The 27,045-nt window shown below is 38.7% G+C and overlaps 1 protein-coding gene across 1 annotated transcript in view; it reads right to left on the bottom strand.

The window, feature by feature from the left end:
- LOC121379187 (synaptotagmin-15-like) overlaps window positions 1-27,045 on the bottom strand; it is a 161,242-nt gene that overhangs the window by 46,180 nt on the left and 88,017 nt on the right. Inside the window, exons 2-3 of the mRNA XM_041507685.1 lie at window positions 25,045-25,225; window positions 4,663-4,820 (exon numbers count right to left, since the gene is read on the bottom strand). Coding sequence (XP_041363619.1) covers window positions 4,663-4,820; window positions 25,045-25,225 — 339 coding nt within the window. The remainder of the gene's footprint in view (window positions 1-4,662; window positions 4,821-25,044; window positions 25,226-27,045) is intronic.

Below are 27,045 nucleotides of genomic sequence, written 5' to 3'. Positions count from 1 at the left end.
GACACTACATTCCCAATCACAGTCAACCGTCGTTTGGTTTTTCCTTGTATCTTTTGACTGGTTACCGACATATCAGTTTAATATGAACTAAAAAATGACCAAACTATAGGTCTGCGACGTCAAATTTAAGAAGGAAGGAAGAAAATATTTTATTTAACGACGCGCTCAACACATTTTATTTACGGTTACATGGCGTCGGACATATTAAGGACCACACAGATTGAGAGAGGAAACCCGCTGTCGCCACTTCGTGGGCTACTCTTTTTTATTAGCAGCAAGGGATCTTTTATATGCACCATCCCACAGACAGGATATCATATACCACGGCCTTTGATATACCAGTCGTGGTGCACTGGCTGGAGCGAGAAAGCGCATCCAATGGCCTAGAATGAATGAATGAATGAATGAATGTTTAACGACACCCCAGCACGAAAAATACATCGGCTATTGGGTGTCAAACTATGGTAATGCAAATAAATAAAGTGATGATCAACATCAATATAAAAATTCAAAAACAGTGTAAAGAACTGTGCAAAAACACAAATATCACAGAATTTTACGGATACTGAATATTACTCAAAACTTCAATTTTGTGCTGTATTGGCCATTCTCAAAGAGAATGTTACACCCCTGCACCACGGTGAGGTTACAGCACACGCAGGCCAATGGCCTAGAAGACACTGACGCTAGGTTCCAGTTATGACATCCGTTCACATGCAATAACATCTATATATACATGGAGCGCTCGCCTGGGGTGCTGGAGTCGTAAGATCGAACCCCCTCGGCGGACTTGTTCATTTTATTTCCATCTCAACCAGTGCCACACGACTGGTATATCAAAGACAGTGATATGTGCTGTGGGGAAATACATACAAAAGATCCCTTGTCGCTAATGAAACAAACGTACTGAGTTTCATCCGAAGACTACTTGTCAAAATGATCAAATGACTGACATCCAATAGCTGATGATAATTATAGATTGATTAATTAATGCACTCTAGTGGTGTCGTTAAACAAAAACTTGAATTATCGGTTGCAGTCTAAATCTCGTTTAACTACTTGTAGCATGCGAATACTGGTACGAAAACACAAAGAACACCATCGATATGTATAGTAGGCTGGACAGACATTAATTGCTTTCGTGGCCATCAGTAATTCACCGACACGAACTAAATAAATATTCAAAGGTGAGCCATATAAACGACGTGAATTTACACATAAATGTACACACGATGACCACGATATATGATAAATTCGATGATATGCGTGGTATCCGTAGCGACAAATATAACATCAAGATATCTTATATACATAAAAAAAACCCACCCCAAGGCCAGATACATCTACGAAGTCTCCGAGACGGTTTTGGAGACCTTATTTCCGATACTTTTTTCCGTGATGTTAACAACAAAAATCTCGTGGACTTTTGTTTCCGAGACCGTCTCTGAAGAAACGCCAGTGTTCTGGGGGTTTTGTTTTTTGGATACAGAGAGAGAGAGAGAGAGAGAGAGAGAGAGAGAGAGAGAGAGAGAGAGAGAGAGAGAGAGAGAGAGAGAGAGAGAGAGAGGGGAGGGGGGGGGGGGGGGTCTCCGAAACAAAACAAGCAATCAGAATACGTAAACAAATCACATGATATGGCCATAGGCGTACGGGCTTCCATTTTAGTAAGGGGAAGGCTGGTTTTTGCCCGAATTAAACAAAAACGCCTGAATCTACCAAAACGCTATATAGGGTTGCAAAAGAATCACTATGCATTTTTACATCGATTACAACTAATGTTGCGGGTAGAATGATGAGAATTCATGGTAAAAAGGCCTCAGGTTAGCACATTTTGCCCGAATATCTATATGGAATTTGAGGATTTGCTCCAGCCCTAGGGTGGCAGTTGTAACTACATACATTTACAATGCTTAAAAACCGGCGTTTATGAAAAACAAGCTTCGTCAATTCGGCCCATAATGTTTATATTTATAAGCAGAAGTTAAAAAATAGTTTAGCCGTCTTTATACAACTTCAGTGTAGAGCCTCCAACCCACTACCCTACTGAAAGAAAGAAAGAAATGTTTTAGTTAACGACGCACTCAACACATTTTATTTACGGTTATATGGCGTCAGACATATGGTTAAGGACCACACAGATTTTGAGAGGAAACCGGCTGTCGCCACTACATGGGCTACTCTTCCGATTAGCAGCAAGGGATCTTTTATTTGCGCTTCCCACAGGCAGAATAGCACAAACCATGGCCTTTGTTGAACCAGTTATGGATCACTGGTCGGTGCAAGTGGTTTACACCTACCCATTGAGCCTTGCGGAACACTCACTCAGGGTTTGGAGTCAGTATCTGGATTAAAAATCCCATGCCTCGACTGGGATCCGAACCCAGTACCTACCAGCCTGTAGACCGATGGCCTACCACGACGCCACCGAGGTCGGTCACTACCCTACTGATGCCGTTAATTTTGAAGTGTAGTATATGAACTCACTAAAAAAAATTCGTAAGTTCTTTACTTCTGGCGGCACACTTCAAGCACGATATCGAAACTATTTTTTAATATCCTTGTTGTAGACTGGTCTCCAGTACTTTATCCGATATTTCACCTGCACACTACCAAAACGCCTTTGATTGTGAAACATTAATCGCAGTTAGAATCGATATATCGATAGGTTCCGGAAGTTATGCCCATATTACACGACAATTTGAGATAGTTAGACTACATAATACTTGAGTTCGAGACTTCCTTTCCACCCAGACAGCGCAATAACAGTCAGTGGAAGTCAAAAACAGGACGTTAAACAAGATAACAGCCAACACAGACCACTTCGACTGGCAAATATCGATTTTTAACCTAATTGAAGGTGGGTTCGGGTCCACAGCGAACTCACATTTAAAGGGGTGTGTTGGCTACTTCCAGGTGCTTGTGGTAAACGACTAGAACAAAAATCCCCAACTCAAATCAATATTGTCCGCGGTTTTTTTTTTCGGTTTTTTTCTCCGTTTTTTCCGGGTTTTTTATTTATCGTAATTACCCCCTCTCCAATATCAAGAAAACTTATCCACCAAACAAAAGCGCACAGTTGATTCAACTATTAAAATTTATTCAACACTTAACTGGAACTTGAGTGAAATTTGTTTTTATAGTACAAACTAAACATTTAATGATCTTAAGCAGATTAAATCAGTAAAATATAGTACGCGACACAAGTGATAGCAATTTTAAAAGATCACACACACACACACACACACACACACACACACACACACACACACACACACACACACACACTCTACCAATATACTGCCTCTACCAATATACTGCCTATTAACATTAATTACACACTATTCTAAATAGTTAATATAATATATGGAGTGGGATATAACTCTTCGATAGAGCGCTCACCTGAAGATATTCGGTCGAAGGGTCGAATCCCCTCGGTGGATCCGTTTTCTGATTTAGTTTTCCCCGTCCCAACCAGTGGCCTACGACTGGTATAACAAAGATCATGGTATGTGCTGTGATGTCCTGTCTGAGAAAGTGCATATAAAAGATCCCTTGCTTCCTCTGAAGACTACGTGTGACTGCGTATTACTGCATGTCTGACATCCATCAGCCGATTAGTTAATCAATGTGCTCTAGTGGTGCCGTTAAACAAGACACATACAGAAATATAATTCAGATTTCAGCTCCAACCAAAATCGTACTCGACGAGGGATAAGGGGGCATCTTGCCCCCCCCCCCCCCCCCCCCCCCCCCCCCCCCCCCCCCATATTACACACATAAAAACAACTAATATCAAATAAAAAGCTGACACAAAATCACTTCCCTATGTCTAGGTCTACCCTCTTTATCTGTCGACTTAGGGCTAGACCTTGTTTAGTTAAAAATAACACCTTCCACAACCAAACGGTCACCAAGTACCGTCTAAAATGCGCCAATTTTCTACATCTTATGCCACAGTTCGTCATTGTCGAGGTCTCAACAGTACGCCTTAAGACTGTTCTGACATAATAAACAGAAGGACTAGAGGATGCGCAAACTAATTAAAGGTTTGCCGATTCAGATTTTAGAAACTCCTCATTTTAGACAAAGTACTTGTCCTTGAAGTTGAGTGTTTTCGGCATTTAGTATATAGTATGCTCTAGCCCTATACTCATATATAAACAGGTTATGGGTAGACCACACATCTACAGTAGATCTACAGGTTAGGACTACCTTAACGAACTCTACAAACCCGACAGTGAATGAAAAGTGTTAAAGTTTGTTTTGTTTAACGACACCATTAGAGCACACTGATTTATTAATCATCGGCTATTGGATATTAAATTTTTTGTAATTTGGTATTTTTTTATATAAATTGTAGTCTTAGAGAGGAAACCCGCTACATTTTTCCATTAGTGGCAAGGGATCTTTTATATGTACCATCCCACAGACAGGATAGCACATACCACGGCCTTTGATGTACTAGTCGCGGTGCACTGGCTGGAACGAGAAATAGCCCAATGAATGTGTGAACAAACTAATAAGTGAATCGATGAATGCATGAAAAACATCGGCTATTGGGTTATCAAAACAAAGGTAAGCATATAAAAACACTGAACAAATCCCCCCACCCTCCAAAAATTAAATAAATAAATAAAATAAAATAAATTAAAATTCACCTACCTGGTATTTCTACGGACGGGCGTTTCCCTGTGGGCGAAGTGGGCTCCGATCCTCCCCCGAACACCGCCTCGTCTTGGTGCCGCCCTACCCCGTCCCCGCCTCGCCTCATCCCGGACGGGGTGGCATGGTTTGGCACGGTGAAAGGTATCTGCTTGAGGCTGGAAGGAAGAACGATGAGCGATGAGTACCTCAGTAACATCTTCCTTTGAGCCGCGAGTCTCTTTGCGTGGTAGGCGGCCAGGAGATCCGAACCTCCCTCCAAGTGCTTCAAGAAGTGAACGCTCATCTGTGGCAGACAGGGAGACGACACGCTGCTGCTGCTGCCCACCACGTTGTTCCGTTATCCGCCGTCATCGGTCGAGCGCGCGGTGGCTGGCCGACCGAAGCCTCAATCTATATTCATGCTACTATCAACAATCGATCGAGAACGATTTGAGTCGGTTAAATTCACAAGATCCTATTCAAATTACTCTTTTTCCTATCAGCTGTGACGGATTACATGTTGTGTTATCAGCGTCCGAATCGTTGCTTCTTCTCGTGTTTAAGAAAAGAGCAAAATAGGGAAAGGGAAGCTTAGTTTAGCTAAGGGTGCTGGTATTCGTACGTAGTTTGTTTTCGTCCAACACGTAAGAACCATTTGGATATGACCGTCTATCTGCGAAGAGCGGCAATCAGTCGCCTGGCTTCGTCTACATAATAAGATTGACGAGCTTTGTAGCACTGGGAACAAGGTTTCTCGTCGACAAATTAAAGCTGACACTGTGGACAAATTGAAGAGGATTTCACACTATTTACCTCGCTAATAAAACGAATCATTTTATTTAAAGATAAAGGCCATACATGGCAATTACACGGCTTCGGTGGTGTAATGGTTAAGCAATCGGATTTAAGGTTGGTAGGTACGAAGTTCGCACCCATGTACCGGCTCCCATTCAGTGGGGTTTTTTGTGTGTTTTGTTTTAGCAACTCAGTGGGCCATTAAACGTACTTCTCTCACTAACCACTAACAGCTATAGTCGTTTTGTGTCAAAAGGGAATATTTGAAATGGCATGTACTAAATTAAGCTGAATCTCACATATTAGTAAATTACCCATACCAGCTGTCATAACATTAAACAAAATTCTATGTAAATTAAAAAAGAAAATTCTTAACAAATTACCATCAAATTGTATAGATTAAAGGTGCTATGTCAAAGTTTGAACTACAATATTTTGTTATTTTGACATTTGTAATAAATAACTACAAATTAATCGACCCAACGCATAATTTTTCCATAATGAACTCTAGAATAATATTTAATAATTTAGCACCGAATGACAACAGGTGTTTCACCGAATAATTTGTGGCTAAATATAGCATGGTCGCCATCTTTGTTTCTTTTATTATAAGAATAATTATGGGTAAACTTAGTTTGATGAATGTGTACCCATAAAACAGTGACGTCACTAGTTAATGCGTGTGACACTCAAGATCACACCCCCCCCCCCCCATTTAAAAAAAAAAAAAAATTAAATAATAAAAATAATAATACTTTTTTTTTTTCTTTTTTTTTAAATCTACTAGTAAATGGAATTATTTAGTTGTGATATGTTTTAATGAGCATATAGCTGAATATATAAACAGTTTCAAAGCAAAAATTAAAAAATATATTTTTGGCGGAAACCGCCATTAATGCAACTTTGACACAGCACCTTTAAATCTCATTTTTAAATACAAGGTGAAAGCAAAATGCTGGATAAAGTCAAGGTATACAGTTTCACTAAGAGGAAGTTCAAAATTACCACATCTGGAACCTGTCAAAATAGTTCGGAAATGTTTAAAATGAATGAATGAATGAAGGGATGAATGTTTAACGACACCCCACAGCAAAAATACTCATCGGCTACTTGGGTGTCAAACAAAGGTAAGTACAAGAATATGAAGAAACGTTTGGTGAAAAAAAATGGCTGGCTGAACGTCGACTGGTGTTCTTACTGGTAATCGATAACGCAGTTCCCTGAGGCTAACGGCAGCACTGAACGTGCAGAGTTGCTTTACCTTGGTGGTTCCACCAGTTGGCTTTATCCCCAGTGGCGAATCCAGACCAAAAAAAAAACTTATTTTATTTTATTTTATTTTAATATATATATATATATTTTTTTTTTTATTTTTTTATTGTATTGTTTTTTATTGTATTTTTATTGTATTTATTTATTGTATTTATTTATTGTTTTTGTTTTTTTTGTGGGGGGGGGGGGGGGGGGGGGGAATTAATTTTGTTTACAACTGTCGCAAAATTAATTACGGCGGGGTGGGGGTTGGGGACTCGGGCCCCTGCGTCCCTTACCCGTAGATCCGCCACTGATCCCAGTATCATAAATATTTAATCTATGTAATTTTATTTTGCAAATAAACTTTTTTATCATGTGTTGGTATATGTTTAAAACTTAATGTTTTTATATGAATTTTAACTTTATTCATTATAGAGTTACACACCAATTCATCAGTTCTTTTTTGACGCAAACAGACAAGAATCACCAATTGTGGGTTACGTTCAGCCAATCTAATTAAAATTAGCTCCACTATTACATGTGGTAGACCCAGTAGAGCTAATTTTAATCAGTTTGCGTTCAGCAAGCCGGTTTTCGCCAAACGTCTGCGAACTATATATTTAGACCGGTCCCCAAGCGGTTATTCGGTTTAATCTGAAGAGTAATAAATAAAATAAACAAACAAACACCATCACCACCAGTTTAGCAAGCGTTAGCGAAAAAGGGCTGGCTGAACTTAACTCCGGCCAACGTTCGGCCAGGCGTTTTTCGCCGAACGTTTGCAAACTATTTTGACTGGTCTCCGATTAGGTCATTCGGTTTAACGTGTATCGCTAGGAAGGGTTAGCGAGAAACGATTAGGTCCAATAAATTTAAAGTTCAAGTTCAAGGGCCATAACTGTCACAAATGGGTAAATCGCCATGAAAGTGAAACTTGATCTGTAACAGTACATGATGAAGCTATACACAAACGGACGGACGAACGGACAGACAGACAGAGGGCAGAGAGGAACCAGAAGTGGACTAATAGACGACTGAAGTTTGTTTGTTTTGTTTAACGACACCACTAGAGCACACTGATTTATTAATCATCGACTATTGGATGTTAAACATTTGGTAATTCTGACGTATAGTCTTAAAGAGGAAACCCGCTACATTGTTCCATTAGGAGCAAGGGATTATTTATATGCGCCATCCCATAGACAGGATAGCACATACCACGGCCTTATATATATACGTGTCGTGGTGCACTGTCTGCAACGAGAAATAACCCAATGGTCCCACCGACGGGGGACGATCTCAAACCGACAGCGCATCAAGCGAACGCTTTACCACTGGGCTACGTCCTGCCCTGGGCCCATTGGGCTATTTCTCGTTCCAGACAGTGCACCACGACTAGTATATCAAAGGCCGTGGTATATGCTATTCTCTGTGGGATGATGCACATAAAAGATCCCTTGCTACTAATGAAAAAAATGTAGCGGGTTTCCTCTCTAAAACTTCATATGAATATGTCAAAATTACCAAATGTTTGACATCCAATTGATTAATAAATCAATGTGCTCTAGTGGTGGTGTTAAACAAAAACAAACAAACGTTCCGCCTAATAAACGAATGAATACTAATTACCGCGAACACAAACATAAGAGCGCATGCGCGTGAGAGCACACACGCACACGCAGTCACACGCACGCACTTACCGATTGATCATTGCAACTGGCCTAAGTCACAAACACCGGGATGGAGTACAAACGTCTTCTCTTAATTGCTGTCAACGTGTTTTTGTGACGTCTCGCTTAAAGACTTCTCTTTAAATCTGACGAGCGTTTTTGTTCACCGATATTGTTTTCAATTCCCACCTCGCCTCGAATCAGAAATGAGACGTGTGTCCTTCAACCACTGTGTCCGACTCTTTAAATGATGCACACACAAAACAAAACACAACACAACACATACATACTAAGAAACTAATTAGGCGGCGGACCACGTGGTTGAATAGCACGCAGCGTGTGGCGACGGCAGAGATCACTTTGCCTAAAGACATCGGAGCTATTTTTCATTTTGTAACTTTGCCATACAAATGGCAGTAGCACCTTAAGATATGTATCGATTTTTCACGCAAATATACACCATTGTCACATCTTGTGTATATCCAGGTCCTATATTTACGGGGCATGACACATTGTAAAGGTAAACAGATATTATTACTACTGTGTTTCCTTTAAATTGGCTGGAACTGAATTTGTGCAGTAATGTAAATGGCATGTTGCACAGATTTGTTTAAAACTTATTTAAACCGAGATTTTTGGGTTATAAATCTAATATTTTTTTATAAGAATTTTATCTTTTTTCATTATTCCAGATCTTTTATTTACGGGGCCAGGGGGGGGGGGGGGGGGGGGGTGGCAACTGAGTAGTTAATAGTCTAAAACAGTTAAGAGAATTTTCTTTAAGTTTCTATAATGCTTTCAGGATTTGTTTCGGGGGGGGGGGGGGGGGGGGGGCCTGCTAGCTACGGCCTTGGGGGCATGACGTATTATGAAAGTAAACAGAGATTATTTTTATGTTTTCTTTAAACTTGTTGGAACTGAATTTTTACACCAATTTAGATTGTACTTTGCAAATACTTTAACAATTGAGTTGGTATGGGTTTAAAACCTAATAGTTTTCTATTATACAAATTTTAACTTTATTCATTATTCAAGGTCCTTTATTTACTGGGCATGACACAAGGTAAACGGGTTATATTCTGTTTCCTTTTAATTTACTGTAACTAAATTTATACAGTAAACCTATCATGGCTATGCTATGCAAGCACCTAAACGTGAATGACGTAGCATCATCTACGTAACGTGTGATACAGTTTGTGCAATATTAGATTACTTCAAAGTTTAATACGATTAATACAGGTTATGTTTCGCTCCAGCCAGTGCACCACGACTGGTACACCGAAGGCCCTGGTATGTGAAATCCTGTCTATGGGATGGTGCATATATAAAAAAATGCCTTTGGTACTAATGGAAAAATATAGCGGGTTTCCTCTCAAAATTACAAAATGTTTGGCATCCAATAGCCGATGATGATTAACAAAGCAATGTGATCTAGTGGTGTCGTTAAACAAAATAAACGTTTGAACTTAAAACAGGTGGCTATTTTATACAGGTTAGTTTGTAAGTAGGTTATAATACATGAATTGCAAGTATAATGTGGTTTCTTAATGCAGGTGGTGTCGATAAACAAAACAAACTTTACTTTATTACAGGTGGCTGCTTTAAATGGAGGTTGCTTGACCAAGGTGACCGCTAGAGCAGGGTTGACTGTACCTTCAGGACGAAAATATAACGACATAATTGCGTGTTCTTGCTTATGCCATTACAGTAATAACTGTAGAACAATATTAACAGATTAGGTTTAATAATTTACGACATGCCATAACTATCAATTCGCTGCAGTACAATGAACTCATTATTTTACATTATTTAGGTTGCTGCTGTATCTATATTATATGCGTAATAAAATAATAATACAAAATTCTAAGACAGTCTTGACATCGCACGGAAATTCTAACTTCTCTTATTTCTGAGTTTAAATTAAAGGCACAAACTCTGGTTATCTGTACTATAATACGTAAGGCCATTTTAACAGTTTGTGATCGCTTCTTGCTTTTGTTTTTGTACTGCCGATTCACTTCTTTGCATTTTGCAAGGATCTTTTTGCGCTGTCGACTGTACACATCGTGCTGAATATTGCGTACAAAGATGAATTCAATGAATTCAACGGTAATGGTAGTCGCCATCTTTGTCATTTAACTTAGAGGTGGCTATATTGCACGGCGGCCGTGAATATAGACTCGGCTAATTAAGGCTGGCTATCTTCACGGTGGTCGTGAATATAGCCTGGGCGAATTAAGGCTGACTATCTACACGGCGGCCGTGAATATAGCCTCGGCTAATTAAGGCTGGCTATCTACACGGCGGTCGTGAATATAGCCTGGGCTAATTAAGGCTGACTATCTACACGGCGACCGTGAATATAGCCTCGGCTAATTAAGGCTGGCTATCTACACGGAGACCGTGAATATAGCCTCGGCTAATTAAGGCTGGCTATCTACACGGCGGTCGTGAATTTACCCTCGGCTAATTAAGTCTGGCTATCTACACGGTGGTCGTGAATATAGCCTCGGCTATTTAAGGCTGGCTATCTACACGGCTGTCGTGAATATAGCATCGGCTAATTAACCACAAGGTAAGGCCATGCCACATCATCTAAACGTCTCCGTGCTAGCACGGGTTACATCTAGTTACATGTAATGTCTTGCTCAGTTATCAAGTATGATAATTTCTTCGTGTTTCTCGTTATTCTGGTGTTTTCTCAAATACATTGTATGTGAAACAAAAAGTATACACGTTCCTAGGAAATTAGAGTCGGTGCCTTTAACGGTAATAATCGCGGGGCGGGATGTAAGTGGGCAGAGCGCTCGCCTGAAGACTGAATACCTTTGGACATTCTCTGGGTGTTGGTTTCCCTCCGTCCCAGCCAGTGCCCTTGACTTGTATTTTAAATTCGTGGTATGTGCTGTTCTATGTGGGAAAGTGCATAATGATTCCTTGCTGTTAATGGAAAAAAATGTAGTGGGTTTCCTCGGACTACGTGTCACAATGACCAAATGTTTGACCATCAATAGCCTAAAACAATTTGATCTTGTGGTGTAATTTAATGTATTTGACACTGCTAGGAGTAAATAATACTTTTCTGTTTTTATGGAGTAAAGACTAGTAATATTAATAACAGCGGGGTTTTTTTCTTCTTCGAAAAAAATATTATTAAGTGAAAACGGAGGATAACTCCATTGACACTATGGATAACATTTCCTACAAACTCAATTCCTTCATACTCCCTAGGGTTTTATTTAAATGAAACATCCAACATAACAACATTGTGAAATTTACTTTTAGATTTGAATGAATGAATGAATGAATGTTTAACGACACCCCAGCACAAAAAATAGATCATCAACAGACAAATTCAAGATATAAATAAAAACAGTGTAAAGAACTGTGCAAAAATACAAATACAAATATCACAGATAGATACTGACTTTTACTCTAAACTTCAATGTGTGCTGTATTGGCCATTCTTAAAGAGATTTGCTATCCTGTCTATGGGATGGTGCATATAAAAGATCCCTTGCTGCTAATCGAAGAGAGTAGCCCATGAAGTGGCGACTGCGAATTTTTTCCCTTAATATCTGTGTGGTCCTTACCCATATGTCCGACGCCATATAACCGTAAATAAAATGTGTTGAGTGCGTCGTTAAATAAACCATTTCCTTCCTTCCTTATTACGTAACAATCCGACAATACCTATTTTCCTTTTAAACTTGTAGTTAATTTGCTGTCATAATATTGCAAAAATAACTTAAATTTTTGTATTGTTTTATATGTTAATATATACTGTTTGTTTAACGATATAAATACATAGGACTGGCTGCTCCAATGGTTTAAGCACAATCGAAATTGATTGCTCTGTGACGTACAAGTTACGTGCAACCCCAATGAATACGTTTTAGTTGGACAGACGTATAAATTTATTTTAAACCTAGCTTTTCGGGGTAAGAAAGAGAATACTACACTAGTGTCCGCTAAATACCATTAATTTTTTAACTCTTCGTTTAAAAACGAATCCAACTTGCTGTTACTTGTTAGATACGTTTTGAAACATAAATGGTATCCAATGACTACTCTAATAGTACTTTCTATTTACCACTAATGGATTATTCTTCCTAGATTATTGGTCCTACCATAGGTAGATCATTTTTCCTATCGTACTAATTCGCCAAAATCCTGAAACCATTTCAGTTGTACAAGCACGTTGAAATTAAAGGGAGTGTCCTGACTTGTAGCCGTTGTAACCTGTTTTCAGATAATAACCTTTTGTATTATTAAAATTTTACAATGCTTACTTGCTTAGAATATGAATAACTGTATATTCAATACATTTCTGTTCATACAAATGTGTGTAATATCTCAATATTTATTATACCTATAATAATTTCGTACGTATACATTTATTTGTGACGTCCAACTGACAAAATTTTCAAAAAGGTTTATTAATATAATGGTTTGTATTTCAAAGTTTAATATATTTCATTACCCAGATGCATTGCATGTAAATGTGTGTGAATTGAATCCAATGATTTAATGATTACAAACTCGATTGTATTTTTGAAGTTAGCAGCCAAAATTAAGAAAACAAAAACAAAACAAAACAAAAACCCAACCCCCCAAAAAAACAACAAAAAAAAAAACAAAAAAAAACCCCACCCAACAAAACAAACCCAAACACCAAACCACTAAAAATGTCAATCTACTAAAAATGTCAATGTACTAGGTCTGTTAAAGGACTTACGGATTAAAGGGACATTCCTGAGTTTGCTGCAGTTTTAAAGATGTTATTGACTAACAGACTTTTTAACGATTGTAATTACATATCAAATGTATTTTTCTGCATAATATATTAGTGGCTGTATATTAAACGTGTTTCTGATCGTTCTAATATTTGTACTAGGTTAAATTTCATTTTATTTCGTAAAAAAAAATTTTTTCGTACGTATGAAATGTTTTGAAACAAAATCCAGTTTGGGCTTCTTACAAATATTAAGACGACCAGAAACACATTGAATATACAGACACTGATATTGTAAACAAGAAAATATATTTAATATGTAAGTTTAATCGTAGAAATATTTTATTAGTCGGAAACATCTTACAATGGAGCAAACTCAGGAATGTCCCTTTAAGGCACAAGAAAATCATATAAGATACGTTATGATTAGCTATATATATACATAAAAATATGATATGACTGTTACCTAGCAACATGCAATACGGTCTCAGTTTTTTCAATCTACCTTAATGAATTCATGTCTAGCTAATTAGCGTGAGTATCACAGTTGAAAGATCGGCGTATTTAGTTACTAGCTGTTAATTGGTAATAGCATATTTTTACTTTGTTGTTCCGCCGCTAAATGTGTGAGTATTGATCAGGGGCGCAACTTCCGGTTAGAACCAATAATTAAATGTACCACGCCCTGTCACCATTATCAGGATCCACTTACGTATTAGCACCTGAACAGCAAAAACACCACTTTAGCCAGATTTTTTTCATCTTTCGAAAGCCCAAAATTGCGTTCAGCGACAGCGAGCAATGCTAACGTTTACTATCAATTTGATTGGCATCCGGTGTGTGGATATTCAGCGCAAAAACCAATCTGACTTAATTCCACGTTTTTATTAATTTTTTTATTTTTTTATTTTTATTTTTACACTACCTTTCTTTTAAAGTTTGCTTTGTTTAACGATACCACTAGGGTATATTCATTTATTAATCATAGGCCATTGGATGTCAAACATTTAGTAATTATGACAGTCTTCGAGAGGAAACCTACATGTTTCAATTAGTAGCTAGGGGTCTTTTAAATGTATTTTCCCCACAGACAGGATAACACATACCACGGCCTTCCATATACTATAATTGAGGCACTGGTTGGGACGAGGGAAAACCCAATCAGAGAATGGGTCCACTGATGGGATTCGATCCTACGACGTCAGTATCCCAGACGAGTGCTCTACCGACTAAGCTAGATTCCGCCCCTTAACTGATCCACAAGACCACAACTATGTAGTAGGTGGTGGGACGTAGCCCAGTGGTACAGCGCTCGCTTGATGCACGATCGGTGCGAGATCGATCCCGGTCGGTGGGCCCATTGGGCTGTTTCTCGCTCCAGCCAGTGCACCACGACTGGTACATCAAAGGCCGTAGTATGTGCTATCCTGTCTATGGGATGGTGCATATAAAAGATTCCTTGCTGCCAGTCGAAAAGAGTAGCCCATGAAGTGGCGACAACGGGTTTCTCTCTCAATATCTGTGGACACTAACCATATGTCTGACGCCATATAACCGTAAATAAAATGTGTTGAGTGCGTCGTTAAATAAAACATTTCTTTCTTTCAAAATGCCGTAGTATGTACCGTGCTGTCTATAAAAAAAAGTTAAAGGTTCTCCTGTTTAACGACACCACTAGAGCACATTTATTAACCATCTTTCTTAGAGAGCAAACCTGCTACATTTTTCCATTAGTAGCATGGCGTCTTTTATATGCACCATCCCACAGATAGGATAGCACATACCATGGTCTTTGATATACCAGTCGTGGTGCACTGGCTGGAATGGACCCACTGACAGCGATCAATCCCAGACCGACCGCGCATCAGACGAGCGCTTTACCACTGGGCTACACCCCGCTCTCGGCTGATTTACCATGGCAGTTTTAATATTTAAATATTTATTTGGTTTTCTGATTTTTGATTTGGTGGTGGTTTTTGGGAGGTGGTGTTTAGCCTATAGTTTGGGTCTTTTTTTGTTTTTTAATTGCTCCAGATCAATGTGACAATGTCATAGATGAAAACAAAATTGTTTTCTTTAACGACACCACTAGAGCACCTTATTTTATCAACCATCGGCAATTGGATGTCAACCATTTGGTTAGTCTTAGAGAAGAAACCCGCTTCATTTTTTTTTCTCCATTAGTAGTAAGGGATGGAGAGCCTTGACTAGCAAACCATTTTTAACATACACCTATACATTTCCATAAACACATATAAACCTATTTTCACTCGTCTTAATAATCCAGCAACGGAGCTGGGTACCAGTGATTTTACCGACACTATTGTGTTTTTCTCTTCTTAGTTCTCTCACGATCTAGGTTAGACAATATCTTCAAATAAAGGTCACTTGTCGCAGATGTTCGATGCCAAACGATTCCAATTAATTTGGGTAATATAATTAAAACCAAGGTCGGTTGGCATAGGTGCGTCTACTTTTGTTTTTCTGCGGCAGAAATGAACGTTTGAGTTGGTATATCTACTTGGTGTTCGCTATCTTATGAAGGTCACTCAGTAAGACTGCATGGTGTTTAAAGGGATATTCCTGAGTTTGCTGTAATTTTTAATATGTTATCGACTAACAGATACTTTTTAACGATATTTATAACATCAAATATATTTTTCTGCACAAAACATTAGTGGCTGTATATTAAACATGTTTCTGATCGTTCTACTATTTGTATTAGGTTAAATTTCATGATATTTCCTAAAATATGTTTTTTTTTCGTACGTACGAAATTATTTGAAGACAAAATCCAATTTGGGCTTCTTACAAATAGTAAGACGACCAGAAACACATAGAATATACAGCCACTGATATTCCAAATAAGAAAAAGTATCTGATATAAAGAAAGAAAGAAATGTTTTATTTAACGACGCACTCAACACATTGTATTTACGGTTATATGGCATCAGACATATGGTTAAGGACCACACAGATATTGAGATAGGAAACTCGCTGTCGCCACTTCATGGGCTACTCTTTTTGATTAGCAGCATGGGATCCTTTATATGCACCATCCCATAGACAGGGTAGTACATACCACGGCCTTTGATATACCAATCGTGTTGCACTGGCTCGAACGAGAAAATAGCCCAATGGGCCTACTGACGGGAATCGATCCCACACCGACCGCGCACCGAGCGAGTGCTGTACCACTGGGCTACGTCTCGCCCCTATATTTGATATGTAAGTTTAATCGTAGAAGTATTTTATTAGTCAGAAACACCTTACAATGCAGCAAACTCGGGAATGTCCCTATAAGAACAATTATCTATTTTATTACCTGTTTTTACCTTCTTCTTTTTCCTTTTTTATACTCAACGAAAAGAAAGTATACTTATTAGAACAACATGCATGTTTTTACATAATGTTTTATGTATTCGCTTTACAGGGATGGGACGTAGCCAGTGTTAAAGCGCTCGTCTGATGCGCGGTCGGTCTGGGATCGATCGCTGTCAGTGGGCCCATTGGTTAATTTCTCGTTCCAGCCAGTGCACCACGACTGGTATATCAAACGCCGTGCTATTCTGTCTGTTGGGTGGCGCATATAAAAGATTCCTTGCTACTGATGGAAAAATGTAGCGGGTTTCCTCTCTAAGACTATATATAAAAATTACCAAATGTATAACAACCAATAGCCGATGATTAATAAATCAATGTGCTCTAGGGGTGTCGCTAAACAAAAGAAACTAACTATTCTCTTTATAACATCTATCAGTTACAACAAATACTGCATGTGGTGTCGGAATGCTATCGGTGACGTCATAAGTTCACGGACAGGAACAATAAATGATTTCCACATGCTGGGAATGCTTTCCTGCATATGGGCCCAGGGGCGTATCGGTTGATTGCTCGCTTGGGGTTCTTGCGTCGCAGGTTCGAATCACCTCGATGGATCCATTCAACCGATTGTATTTTCTCGTTCCAACCAGTGCATCACAACTGGACATAGACCTTGGTATGTGCTTTCCTGTCTGTGGGAAAGTGCATATAAAAGATCCCTTGCTTCATTAGGAAAAATGTAGCGGATTTTTTTCTGATGACTACGTGTCAGGCTTACCATATGTTTGACATTCAATAGTCGATGATTAATTAATCAATGTGCTCCAGTGGTGTCGTTAAACAAAACAAACTTCTATATGGGTCCCATTCTTTCTTTGAATGCTTACTCATCCAACACTGTTTAAAGTCAACAAATAAAGTCCATAACATTCCTTTTGACCATAGTACTCTTAACCCCGAATGACGACGAGTTAGAGTGAAGTTGGAATGTTTCAACCAGGTATCAGTATCGGTGATGTTACCAGACATTTTGGTGTGACCGGATTGACCGTACAGAGACTGATCAATCAACTAGACGTCACTGGGTGCAACGACGACCCTCTTCGTAGTGGTAGACCACGAGGTACATCAGTTGCGCAGGATCGGTATATCCGAAACTCCACCCTACCCCCACCTGCCCGAAACCGGTTTCAAAAATCCCGAACCCCCTACTCCACCCACCCAAAACCGGTTTTTAATAATCCCGAACCCCCTTCCCCACCCATCCGAAACCGGTTTCAATCATCCACCATCATTGCTGATCTGTCGCAAATAATTGCCCGAACTGTAATGAACCGATCGACTGAGAACATACAACGTCCGGGTACGACAGTGTTTCCTCCATATCTTGCACAACACCCACATCTGTCATTTAAACACGTACGCGTCTTGTCCGAGTATAGACTGATTTTCTGAATCAAAACAACGTGGACGTATAATTGCCAGTAGTGTCATCAGACCTTAATCCCACAGAACACCTATTAGATGATCTTAGGAGACATTTCTACGTGTGAATGTTTTAACCGCTGAACATTTGGCATTTGTCGCCGAACCTACCGTGGGCCGGTGGGGCAAGATATGCTCACCTTTCGCGAACACCTTCTGTTATCACTGTTTAAACAGTGATTCGTGGGTGCATTCCATCGCATGCAAATTATATCCTGTGCAAACTGGGTTTTTCTAAGCTAGTCTTGAGAGTGGCAGTCCTACTGGCGATGCATCATGGATGAAACATTCTATTACGGATCTCCTAAAGGGAGTGGCGGTCCTCCTAAGGACGAGCACCTGATAGTGGATCATGGAAGCAATCACGACTGCACAACGTTCCTTCGACTGCCTTGTGCAGAGATACGATTTTGATATCGGAATATGGTTTTGTTCAGATTTATTACAAGTTCATAGGAAGGATGGCAATTATTTATTTAACGACGCACTCAAATTTTATTTACGTTTATATGACGTCGGGCATATGGTTGAGGACCACACTACAAGTTCATGGAGTGACGTTGTGAAGCCCGATTTGACGTCCGCGGTGGCCACGCGTCCTACTGACCTGCAGGGACAATTCAATGAAGACGGAGTGTGGTTTTGGGGGTTAGTGCTGTTGGTGATCCTACTGACCTGCAGGGACAATTCAATGAAGACTGAGTGTGGTTTTGGGGGTTAGTGCTGTTGGTGATCCTACTGACCTGCAGGGACAATTCAGTGAAGACTGAGTGTGGTTTTGGGGGTTAGTGCTGTTGGTGATCCTACTGACCTGCAGGGACAATTCAGTGAAGACTGAGTGTGGTTTTGGGGGTTAGTGCTGTTGGTGATCCTACTGACCTGCAGGGACAATTCAGTGAAGACTGAGTGTGGTTTTGGGGATTAGTGCTGTTGGTGATCCTTGTGAGGTAAGCACAAACTCGCCAAGTCGCATTTAACTACACAAATCCGCCCCAGGTCAGGTCACTGATCATACCTGGGACGGACGTGCCTGAAACATTCGGGGTGTATACGGGCACGTAAATGAGTTCCAGAGTCCATTTGTAATACTGTATTTACCACAGAGTCTGTCCGTTGTTTGTTTGTTTTGTTTAACGATACCACTAGATCACATTGATTTTTAATTATCGGCTATTGGATGTCAAACATTTGGTACTTCTGACACGTAGTCAAAGGAAACCCGCTACATTTTTCCATTAGCAGCAATGGATCTTTTATATGCACCATCCCACAGACAGGATAGCACATACCACGGCCTTTGATATACCAATCATGGCGCACTGGCTGGAACGACCAAAGAGTTTGATAAGTAGTTTCAAATAACCATAATACATGTATAATTACATGTGAACTTTCTTTTTTTGTTGAGTATATTACATCCAGAAAACGGGTATTTGCCATCGGCGAATGTGCCGTTACTCGTGACTTGGAAAAGGTCAAGACGAAAAGAGATGGCGGATAGCGAAAACTCCAGAGGCGACTGTGTAAGTCGAGACTCGACTGAACCTTGGACGAACCAGAAACAGGAATCTTTGTTTAGCGAGACTTCGGCACACAGCTTAAGCAGCCTCTAATGAATTTCTAAGTAACATATGGTAATTGGCAAATTGCAACAATAGATAAGAAGAAGATAAATCACCTGCCGCCATATTATGTTACAGATGCGTCATACTCACGTAGCTAATGATGTTTCTGTTATCGATTATAACTTTTTTAAATCGGTTCAGGACTACCAATGCGATAATCGATTATAAAAGTTCATAACTGATTATCGCGTAAACTGTTAACTATTGTTTATACAGTTTAGATGATGGAAATGCTGTAAATAGTTTGGGTTTTGTACTTGTTTTTTTACGTGTATATTAAGAAACTAGACATCGAATGGGTATTAAATTTAACTGGCTATTTGTAGGGTCTACCCCGCAGAACATAACAGATGTATGATCCTAATAATTCAATTCCATCTCAAGTTCGTATAATTCTAACCGATTATATAATCGAAAGTTAATCTGTTGGTGCAAACCGATTATAACCGACGATCGATGATGACGTTTCAACCGATATCCAAAAGTACTCTTAGACTGACTAACGCAAACTATCGCACCCTGGTCTACAGCTGTATTGCTGAGCTAAAACTAGCTTTTGAATGAACTGGGAAGGCGTTACAATCACAAACCACACGGCGAATTTATTGAATATGAACCGAATCCACAGCCGACCTGGAGTTGAATAATTTTAGCCGTTTCTGAGCACTATTTGACAGTCATTCATTTCAACTTATTTTCGTGCTTATATCCAATTAAGGTTCAAGCACGCTGACCTGGGCACACACCTCAGCTATCTGGACCGTCTGTCCAGGACAGTGAGTTAGGTTTTAGTGATTATTGGTTAGTGAGAGAGAAGAGGGTGTACCTACCCATTGAGTCGTAAAAACTGGCTCTGCGTGGGAGCCGGAACCGGGCTGCGAACCCTGTTCCTACCAGCGTTATGTCCGATGGCTTAACCACGACACCACCGAGGTCGGTATTGGACAGTCAAACTAATTTCTGAGATCATAACGTTCAAGTTAATTTCTAAATGTGTAAACATTGATATATATAGTACTGCTGTGGGATATTGCATATGTATAAGAGCTACTTCTTCCACGAAAATGAATGACATCTCCCATGAATAAAAGTTATTTTCAATGAGATCCGTTGCGAGAATTAAGTCTGATGATGGAAGGTCATGATCTACTCACGGGGCCAGGGGAATAAGACCCCCTACCTTCCCCGACCCCACCCCTAACCAATAAGGACACACACACACACACACACACACACACACAAACACACACGTACGTTTTAGTGATATTAATTGGAGATGATTTTTAGTGCATTATCGTCATATTAAAGCTGGGACCAGTACATTTTACATCATAATTTTTTACCTCCATGTCTTCCCTTCTAAAAAGGTGTGGTTTGTTTAACGACACCACTAGAGCACTTATTTATTCATCATCGACTACTGGATGTTAAAACATTTCATAATTCTGACATGTATTCTTAGAGAAAACCCGCTTAGCAACATGGGATCTTTTATATGCACGTTCCCACAGACTGGACAGCACATACCACGGCGTGTGTTATACCAATCTAATTAAAATTAGCTCCACTATTACATGTGGATCTAACAGCAGCCCGTTGGAGCTCATGTCCAGTTGACCTTTCATTCGACCAATCAAAACCTTACTTGCAAAATCATGCCAGTGATTTAAAAAGAATTTGAAAACATTCGGGATTATGCCGAGGGTATACAAAATGATTCGGGTGAATTACGAAGTATGCCGGAAACTAATTTCAATATAAAATTTTATATAAAATTCTTTTCAAGACGAAAGATTCCCAGTCTGGAGCTCCACGCGGTAAGACGTGTTTGTTTCGCTTGTGCACACTGCACGCTCTTTCGGTGCTCGACTTGGGGGTTCTTCATTTCGTTGTTTTTGTCAGCGAAATGAAGTTTTCTACTGGGATGTATGCGGCCATTGGAACTGATTGAACGCTGGAACGCTTCTCGTTTCGACAGCCTGCACCACCAGGTTGGATTCTTTTTTAGCGAGATTCCTTGCCTCAACGTCATTTCTCCGTTTGACTGTCGACTTGTTTTTTTCGTGACTTGTATGACGGCCATTCTGCAGAACGCCACGGTTGTTCGCGTTTAGTCTCTACATGTCCGAGCCTGTCCAAGCAGCACTGGAAGATTGACCGCCCCACCATAAGAAGAAATAGGAAGCGGGGTTGGCCCCTACTATTTTTCTAGACTTTACCTTGCTTTATAGTGATACCATCTCGTATCCTCCGGAGTCGGGCCCGTCCGCACCACTATACCAACCCATGACGACTGGACTATACCCTAGTCTGATACTCTCTCTCGTTCAGACGGATCCGGCTTCTCAAGATCTGTATTTCACACAGCACTACACCTTCAACGTCTATCGACTGTCAATCTAGGGGTTTTCTTGACGGGATGCAACCCATCTCGTCCCTTTAAGCTGTGCACCCAAACAGCCTTAACGAGGCCACTCGCGTGGACATATCGATCGGACTTTAAACTTTTAGATCTGCGTTCAAATTTTATGTCGAAATTACTTTTTTTTTTTTTTTTTAAATATTATTAAACAGTCCGATCCTCTCTTCTTTCTCTTATTTAATTTTGGACTGTCCTTCTAAAATGCTCCAAATTACATAAATATTCGGCCGAGCAGTCAATTCTTTTTATTTTTGGCTTGTAACCTTTTTTATTTTTTTATTTATTATATTAACCTTTTTACTAATTGCTATTTTCAAAATTCTGCCCATTTTCAGATTTAACTCATCTATTAGAAACATTATCTCTAGCATTTAATCAGAAAATACTGACAGTTTCAAGAGAAGGGACTCAAACTGACTCACAGGTAAATGAGCTGGTAATGACGTAAAAGCGTATTCAAATTCAAAGTCATACCTAAAATGATTTTAAAATGCTTTAAAATTATAACCCAACATTTAGGTTAATTTCTGATCTTAAAAAAAATAAAATAAAAAATAAAAAAATCGAAAAAATAATCTACTAATGCACTGCAATAACATATTGATTAGTTCTATAATGTATTATTTCTTAAATGGCACTGTATGCGATTCATTTTAATTTTAACTCGTCAATATGTTAAAGTATTACCACAAATAGTATTGCACCACTGAACAAGTAATGAAAATACAATAGTGTCTGGACGAGTCTGATCATTTCGAACGTAAACCCATTTGGCAGCTATTAATTAATTAACATAAACGAAAATAAACCCGCGGGACGTCAATGCCGATGAAAATTGGTTTTAGTTATAACAAATATTTTACAGATCATTCTTTTCAGAGTTCATTTATTTTAATGCAGTCGCTGAGCGAAGTAACGAGTAATTTCCTCATTGGGGGAGAAAGTGTTTATTTTTATACTATAAAGAATTTAATATTAAATTAGGGGTAAAGAGAAATGTTTATTTTTATATTCTGTTGAATTTAATAGTGAATTAGGGGTAAAGTGAATAAGTTTTAGACTCGGTCATATTAGAGGGGCGAGACGTAGCCCAGTGGTACAGCGCGCGGTCGGTGTGAGATCGATCCCCGTCGGTGGCCCCATTGCACCATGACTGGTATATCAAAGGCCGTGGTATGTATTACCCTGTCTGTGGGATGGTGCATATAAAAGATCTATTGCTGTTAATCGAAAAGAGTAGCCCGTGAAATGGCTACAGCGGGTTTCCTCTCTCAATATCTGTGTGGTCCTTAACCATATGTCTGACGCCATATAACTGTAAATAAAATGTGTTGAGTGCGTCGTTAAATAAAACATTTCTTTCTTTCGGTCATATTATGTTTTCAATTATTTCAAGATTAATAAGGTCATACTTTTTTCCTTTTGTTTTCTTTTTTTCATACTGGCACTGAATAAAAAAAAAAAATTAAGAAATGATTAATTTAAAAAGAAGACACACAATACAAGCTATTGCTTAATAAATTCAACAGCCATGTGTGGCACAACTAGATGCAGAGAAGCAACCTTAAATTTCTCCCACATGGGATTTACGTCTTAAAAAGTTTGTTTAACGACACCACTAGAGCACACTGATTACTTGATTTTTAACGGCCATGCACCTATTATCGTGGACACCCTACAAATGACTAATTTTGCCTTTTATAACTATTTAATATATTTTTTCTTTATGTACACATGAAAACAAACTCAAACCTTAGCATATTTCCATCAGTTCTATCATCTGGACTGGAGGAACATTTAAGGGTTAACATTTCCCCACACAATCGATTATGGATTTCTATAATCGATTATCACATCGATCATTTCTCGATTATAATCAATCATTACCATCATTTAGATAATTGTGGGCTGAGTTTTGTGTGGCAACAACAAGGTTTCTCAAGTAAGGGATGGTTGATATCTTTAATAGAAACAAGACTTAAAGATCAATTTCGCCAAGAATGGAATAGTAATAAGTTAAATACCTCAAAAGGTAAAATCTATAATTGTATAAAACCGGAATTTAATCAAGAATTTTACATATTTCTGCCAAAAACTGTATCACTTCCGTTGCTTAAATTTCGAACTGGTAACCACTTATTACCTGTAGAACGAGGTCGTTGGAGTAACATCCCTTACTTGGAAAGATATTGTACATTATGCCAGAATAAGTGTGTAGGAGATGAATATCATGCTTTGTTTGAATGTCCTGCATTTTTGACAGAAAGAAAATTATTTAAAAAAAAAGAATTTATAACACGACCAAACTTCTATAAGTTTTCTATGTTGTTGCAAGAGAAACGGCTGTCAAGATTACGAAAACTTAGTAAATTTGTTAGTCTTATAATGACAAAATTTAGAGATCAACAGTAATTAAGTTTATTATTTGTAGCAGTATATATTATATGTATGTACAGTATGTTATACATGTATATTGCCACCATCCACCTTGGCACATGTACCACCGTTGGTGGTCTTTATGTGAATAAAGAATTTGAAAATTTGAAATTACAACATTATCAAAATAAACAGTATGAACATTTTGTGGTAATCTGTGACGTAATATTTCTTTTAATGGTAATCTTTTACTAACTATGAAGTAATATTTGTTTTGAGGTAATCTTCGACTATCTGAGACGTAATATTTGTTTTGAGGTAATCTGTGACGTAAAATGTCTTTTTGAGATAATCTCTGACTTTCTGTGACGTAATATTTCTTTTTGAGGTAATCTGACTATCTGTGAGAAATATTTCTTTTTGATGTAATCTGTGACCATCTGTGACGTAATATTTCTTTTTGAGGTAATCTATCTGTGACGTAATATGTCTTTTTGAGGTAATCTGTGAAGTAAAATGTCTTTTTGAGATAATCTTTGACTATCTGTGACGTAATATTTCTTTTTGTGGTAATCTTTGACTTTCTTTTTGTGGTAATCTTTGACTATCTGTGACGTAATATTTTTTTTGGAGATAATTTTTGACTGTAATGTAATATTTCTTTTTGAGATAATCTTCGACTATCTGTGACGTAATATTTTAACACAAACTCACCTGCTGATCGTAGTTGCTGGGATGCTTCCACTATCGGTGGCAAACGATTTCGCGCCAACAATATGTTCGTAACTGTTTGACTTCTTGTACTTCCGGCGGCAATACCGGAACACCATAAAGGTCATGGCCATGACCACGACAGCAGAAAGCAGTGATCCTACGATAACCGCTGCCAGGGAAGCTAAAAGAAATAGAAATTAATTTCAATAGAAAAAAACCCAAATGGACCACAGAGGCATATCAGCATTCTCTATACACACACACACACACACACACACCGTGACAGATAGAGATAAATAGACGGAGAAACACAGCCAGAGAGGGAAGGGGGACTAAGAGGGGGGACTTGCTGCCACTGTATAGCTTACTCCTACTGAAATACAGAAAAGGATCTTTTATGTACACCTTATAGATAAGACAGTACATACCACGACATTTCGTTTACCAATAGTTGAGAAATTGGTAGGGATGGGTTATCCTACGACCGATCATATCTCATGCCACCGATCTACCAACAGGCTACATATCTTGCCACATGTACATGAGTCGATCCATTGATGCATGCATCATTACTGATCAAGTGCGTGTTCTCTATATTCGAGATAATCAAAACAACCACACGTCATAACAGTACTATATGTATCTCTTTATATAATATGTCTGTTTTGTCAGTCAACTAAAATTGACAACTGACCAATCGTTTGATTGATTGCATTGGGTTGAAAGTTCATACTCTATTAGTATTCCATGCAATGAACACAAACGTTTGATTACAAACACTGTACTGTTAATTTTATATCATTTCCGGACAGACTTTAGTCCTTGTGTCACTCGATATGGGGCGCTCACATCAAACGACTTGCGGGAACTGTTTATAAGGGCCCCTACCCACTTTTCCAGTATCATTGTGCTCAGAAGGTTGGACATCTCTTATTTGAATACCTTAATTGTTTTGTTTAATTTACAGTGTCGCATACTCCCGAACTCTTCCCCCAATAGGTTCGGGTCGTATTGGGTCTTCACATTTAATGTGAGTGCTTTATTCTAAACGTTCTGACGTCAAATAACCGTAATTACAATGTGATGGGTGCGTCGTTAAATAAAATACTCCTCCCATTTAAAATGATAAAATATTTTTAAAATATATCCTGGAGTAATCAATATTATTACCCATATGGGCTCAAATATACGGGGTAATATTTTTTCGATCTCTGCACAGTGTGCAGATTGCTTCTACAGTCACTGATTGGCTGGCTTTAAAAAGACAAGATTTGATTGGCAATTACATACTGCCGGGACTATTTTTGTTCATTCATGATTCCATTCATCGGTCAAACTATTACTACGAACTTCAAATATTTTTTTACGATACGAACATTTACGGAATTAAAAATCAAAATATATGTACAAATGTTTAAAAATGTTTTTATTTTATTATTTTGACTGGGTTTTTTTGGAACTATTCTTTGGTGGATACTGTTGGGTGTGCACCGGTAACGGCGCGTATGAATATATTGTTATGGCTGGTAGAGCTTGTTAGTTGTTACAGCAGCGAGAACGTAAATATACTTTTAAAATCGTTAAAAATTGACAATGGGTAATAAAGAGAATAACCAACTCACTACGAGGAATTACGGATTATCTGTCCCTCGTGAATTAATGCTGTCAAACCCTCGCCAGAGGCTCGGGTTTACAACATTAATTAACTCGGGACAGATGATCCGTAATTCCTCGTAGCTCGTTAGTTATTCTCTAAGTCCCGCACAAAGAGTAAAGTTAACAGAACAGAACAGAATTTTATTACACTCAGGCCGTTATGCAACGGCGTAAGAGGAACATACATTTTCTGATTTTTACCAGATGGTTTACAGGCGGGTACAAATAATAGGTAAACATTGCTTGGTACATATATGAATACAAATACAAATGCACGAGTAAGCGAACAGGAATAAACTGAATGTTATTTACTTAACTAGTTGATCCAGTGCTGTATATAACAAA

Source organism: Gigantopelta aegis, chromosome 8 (genome assembly GCF_016097555.1).
Source record: "Gigantopelta aegis isolate Gae_Host chromosome 8, Gae_host_genome, whole genome shotgun sequence".
Taxonomy (NCBI): Eukaryota; Metazoa; Mollusca; class Gastropoda; order Neomphalida; family Peltospiridae; genus Gigantopelta; species Gigantopelta aegis.
The sequence above is the reverse complement of the archived record's forward strand: the minus strand, read 5'-3'. Positions and strand labels throughout refer to the sequence as shown.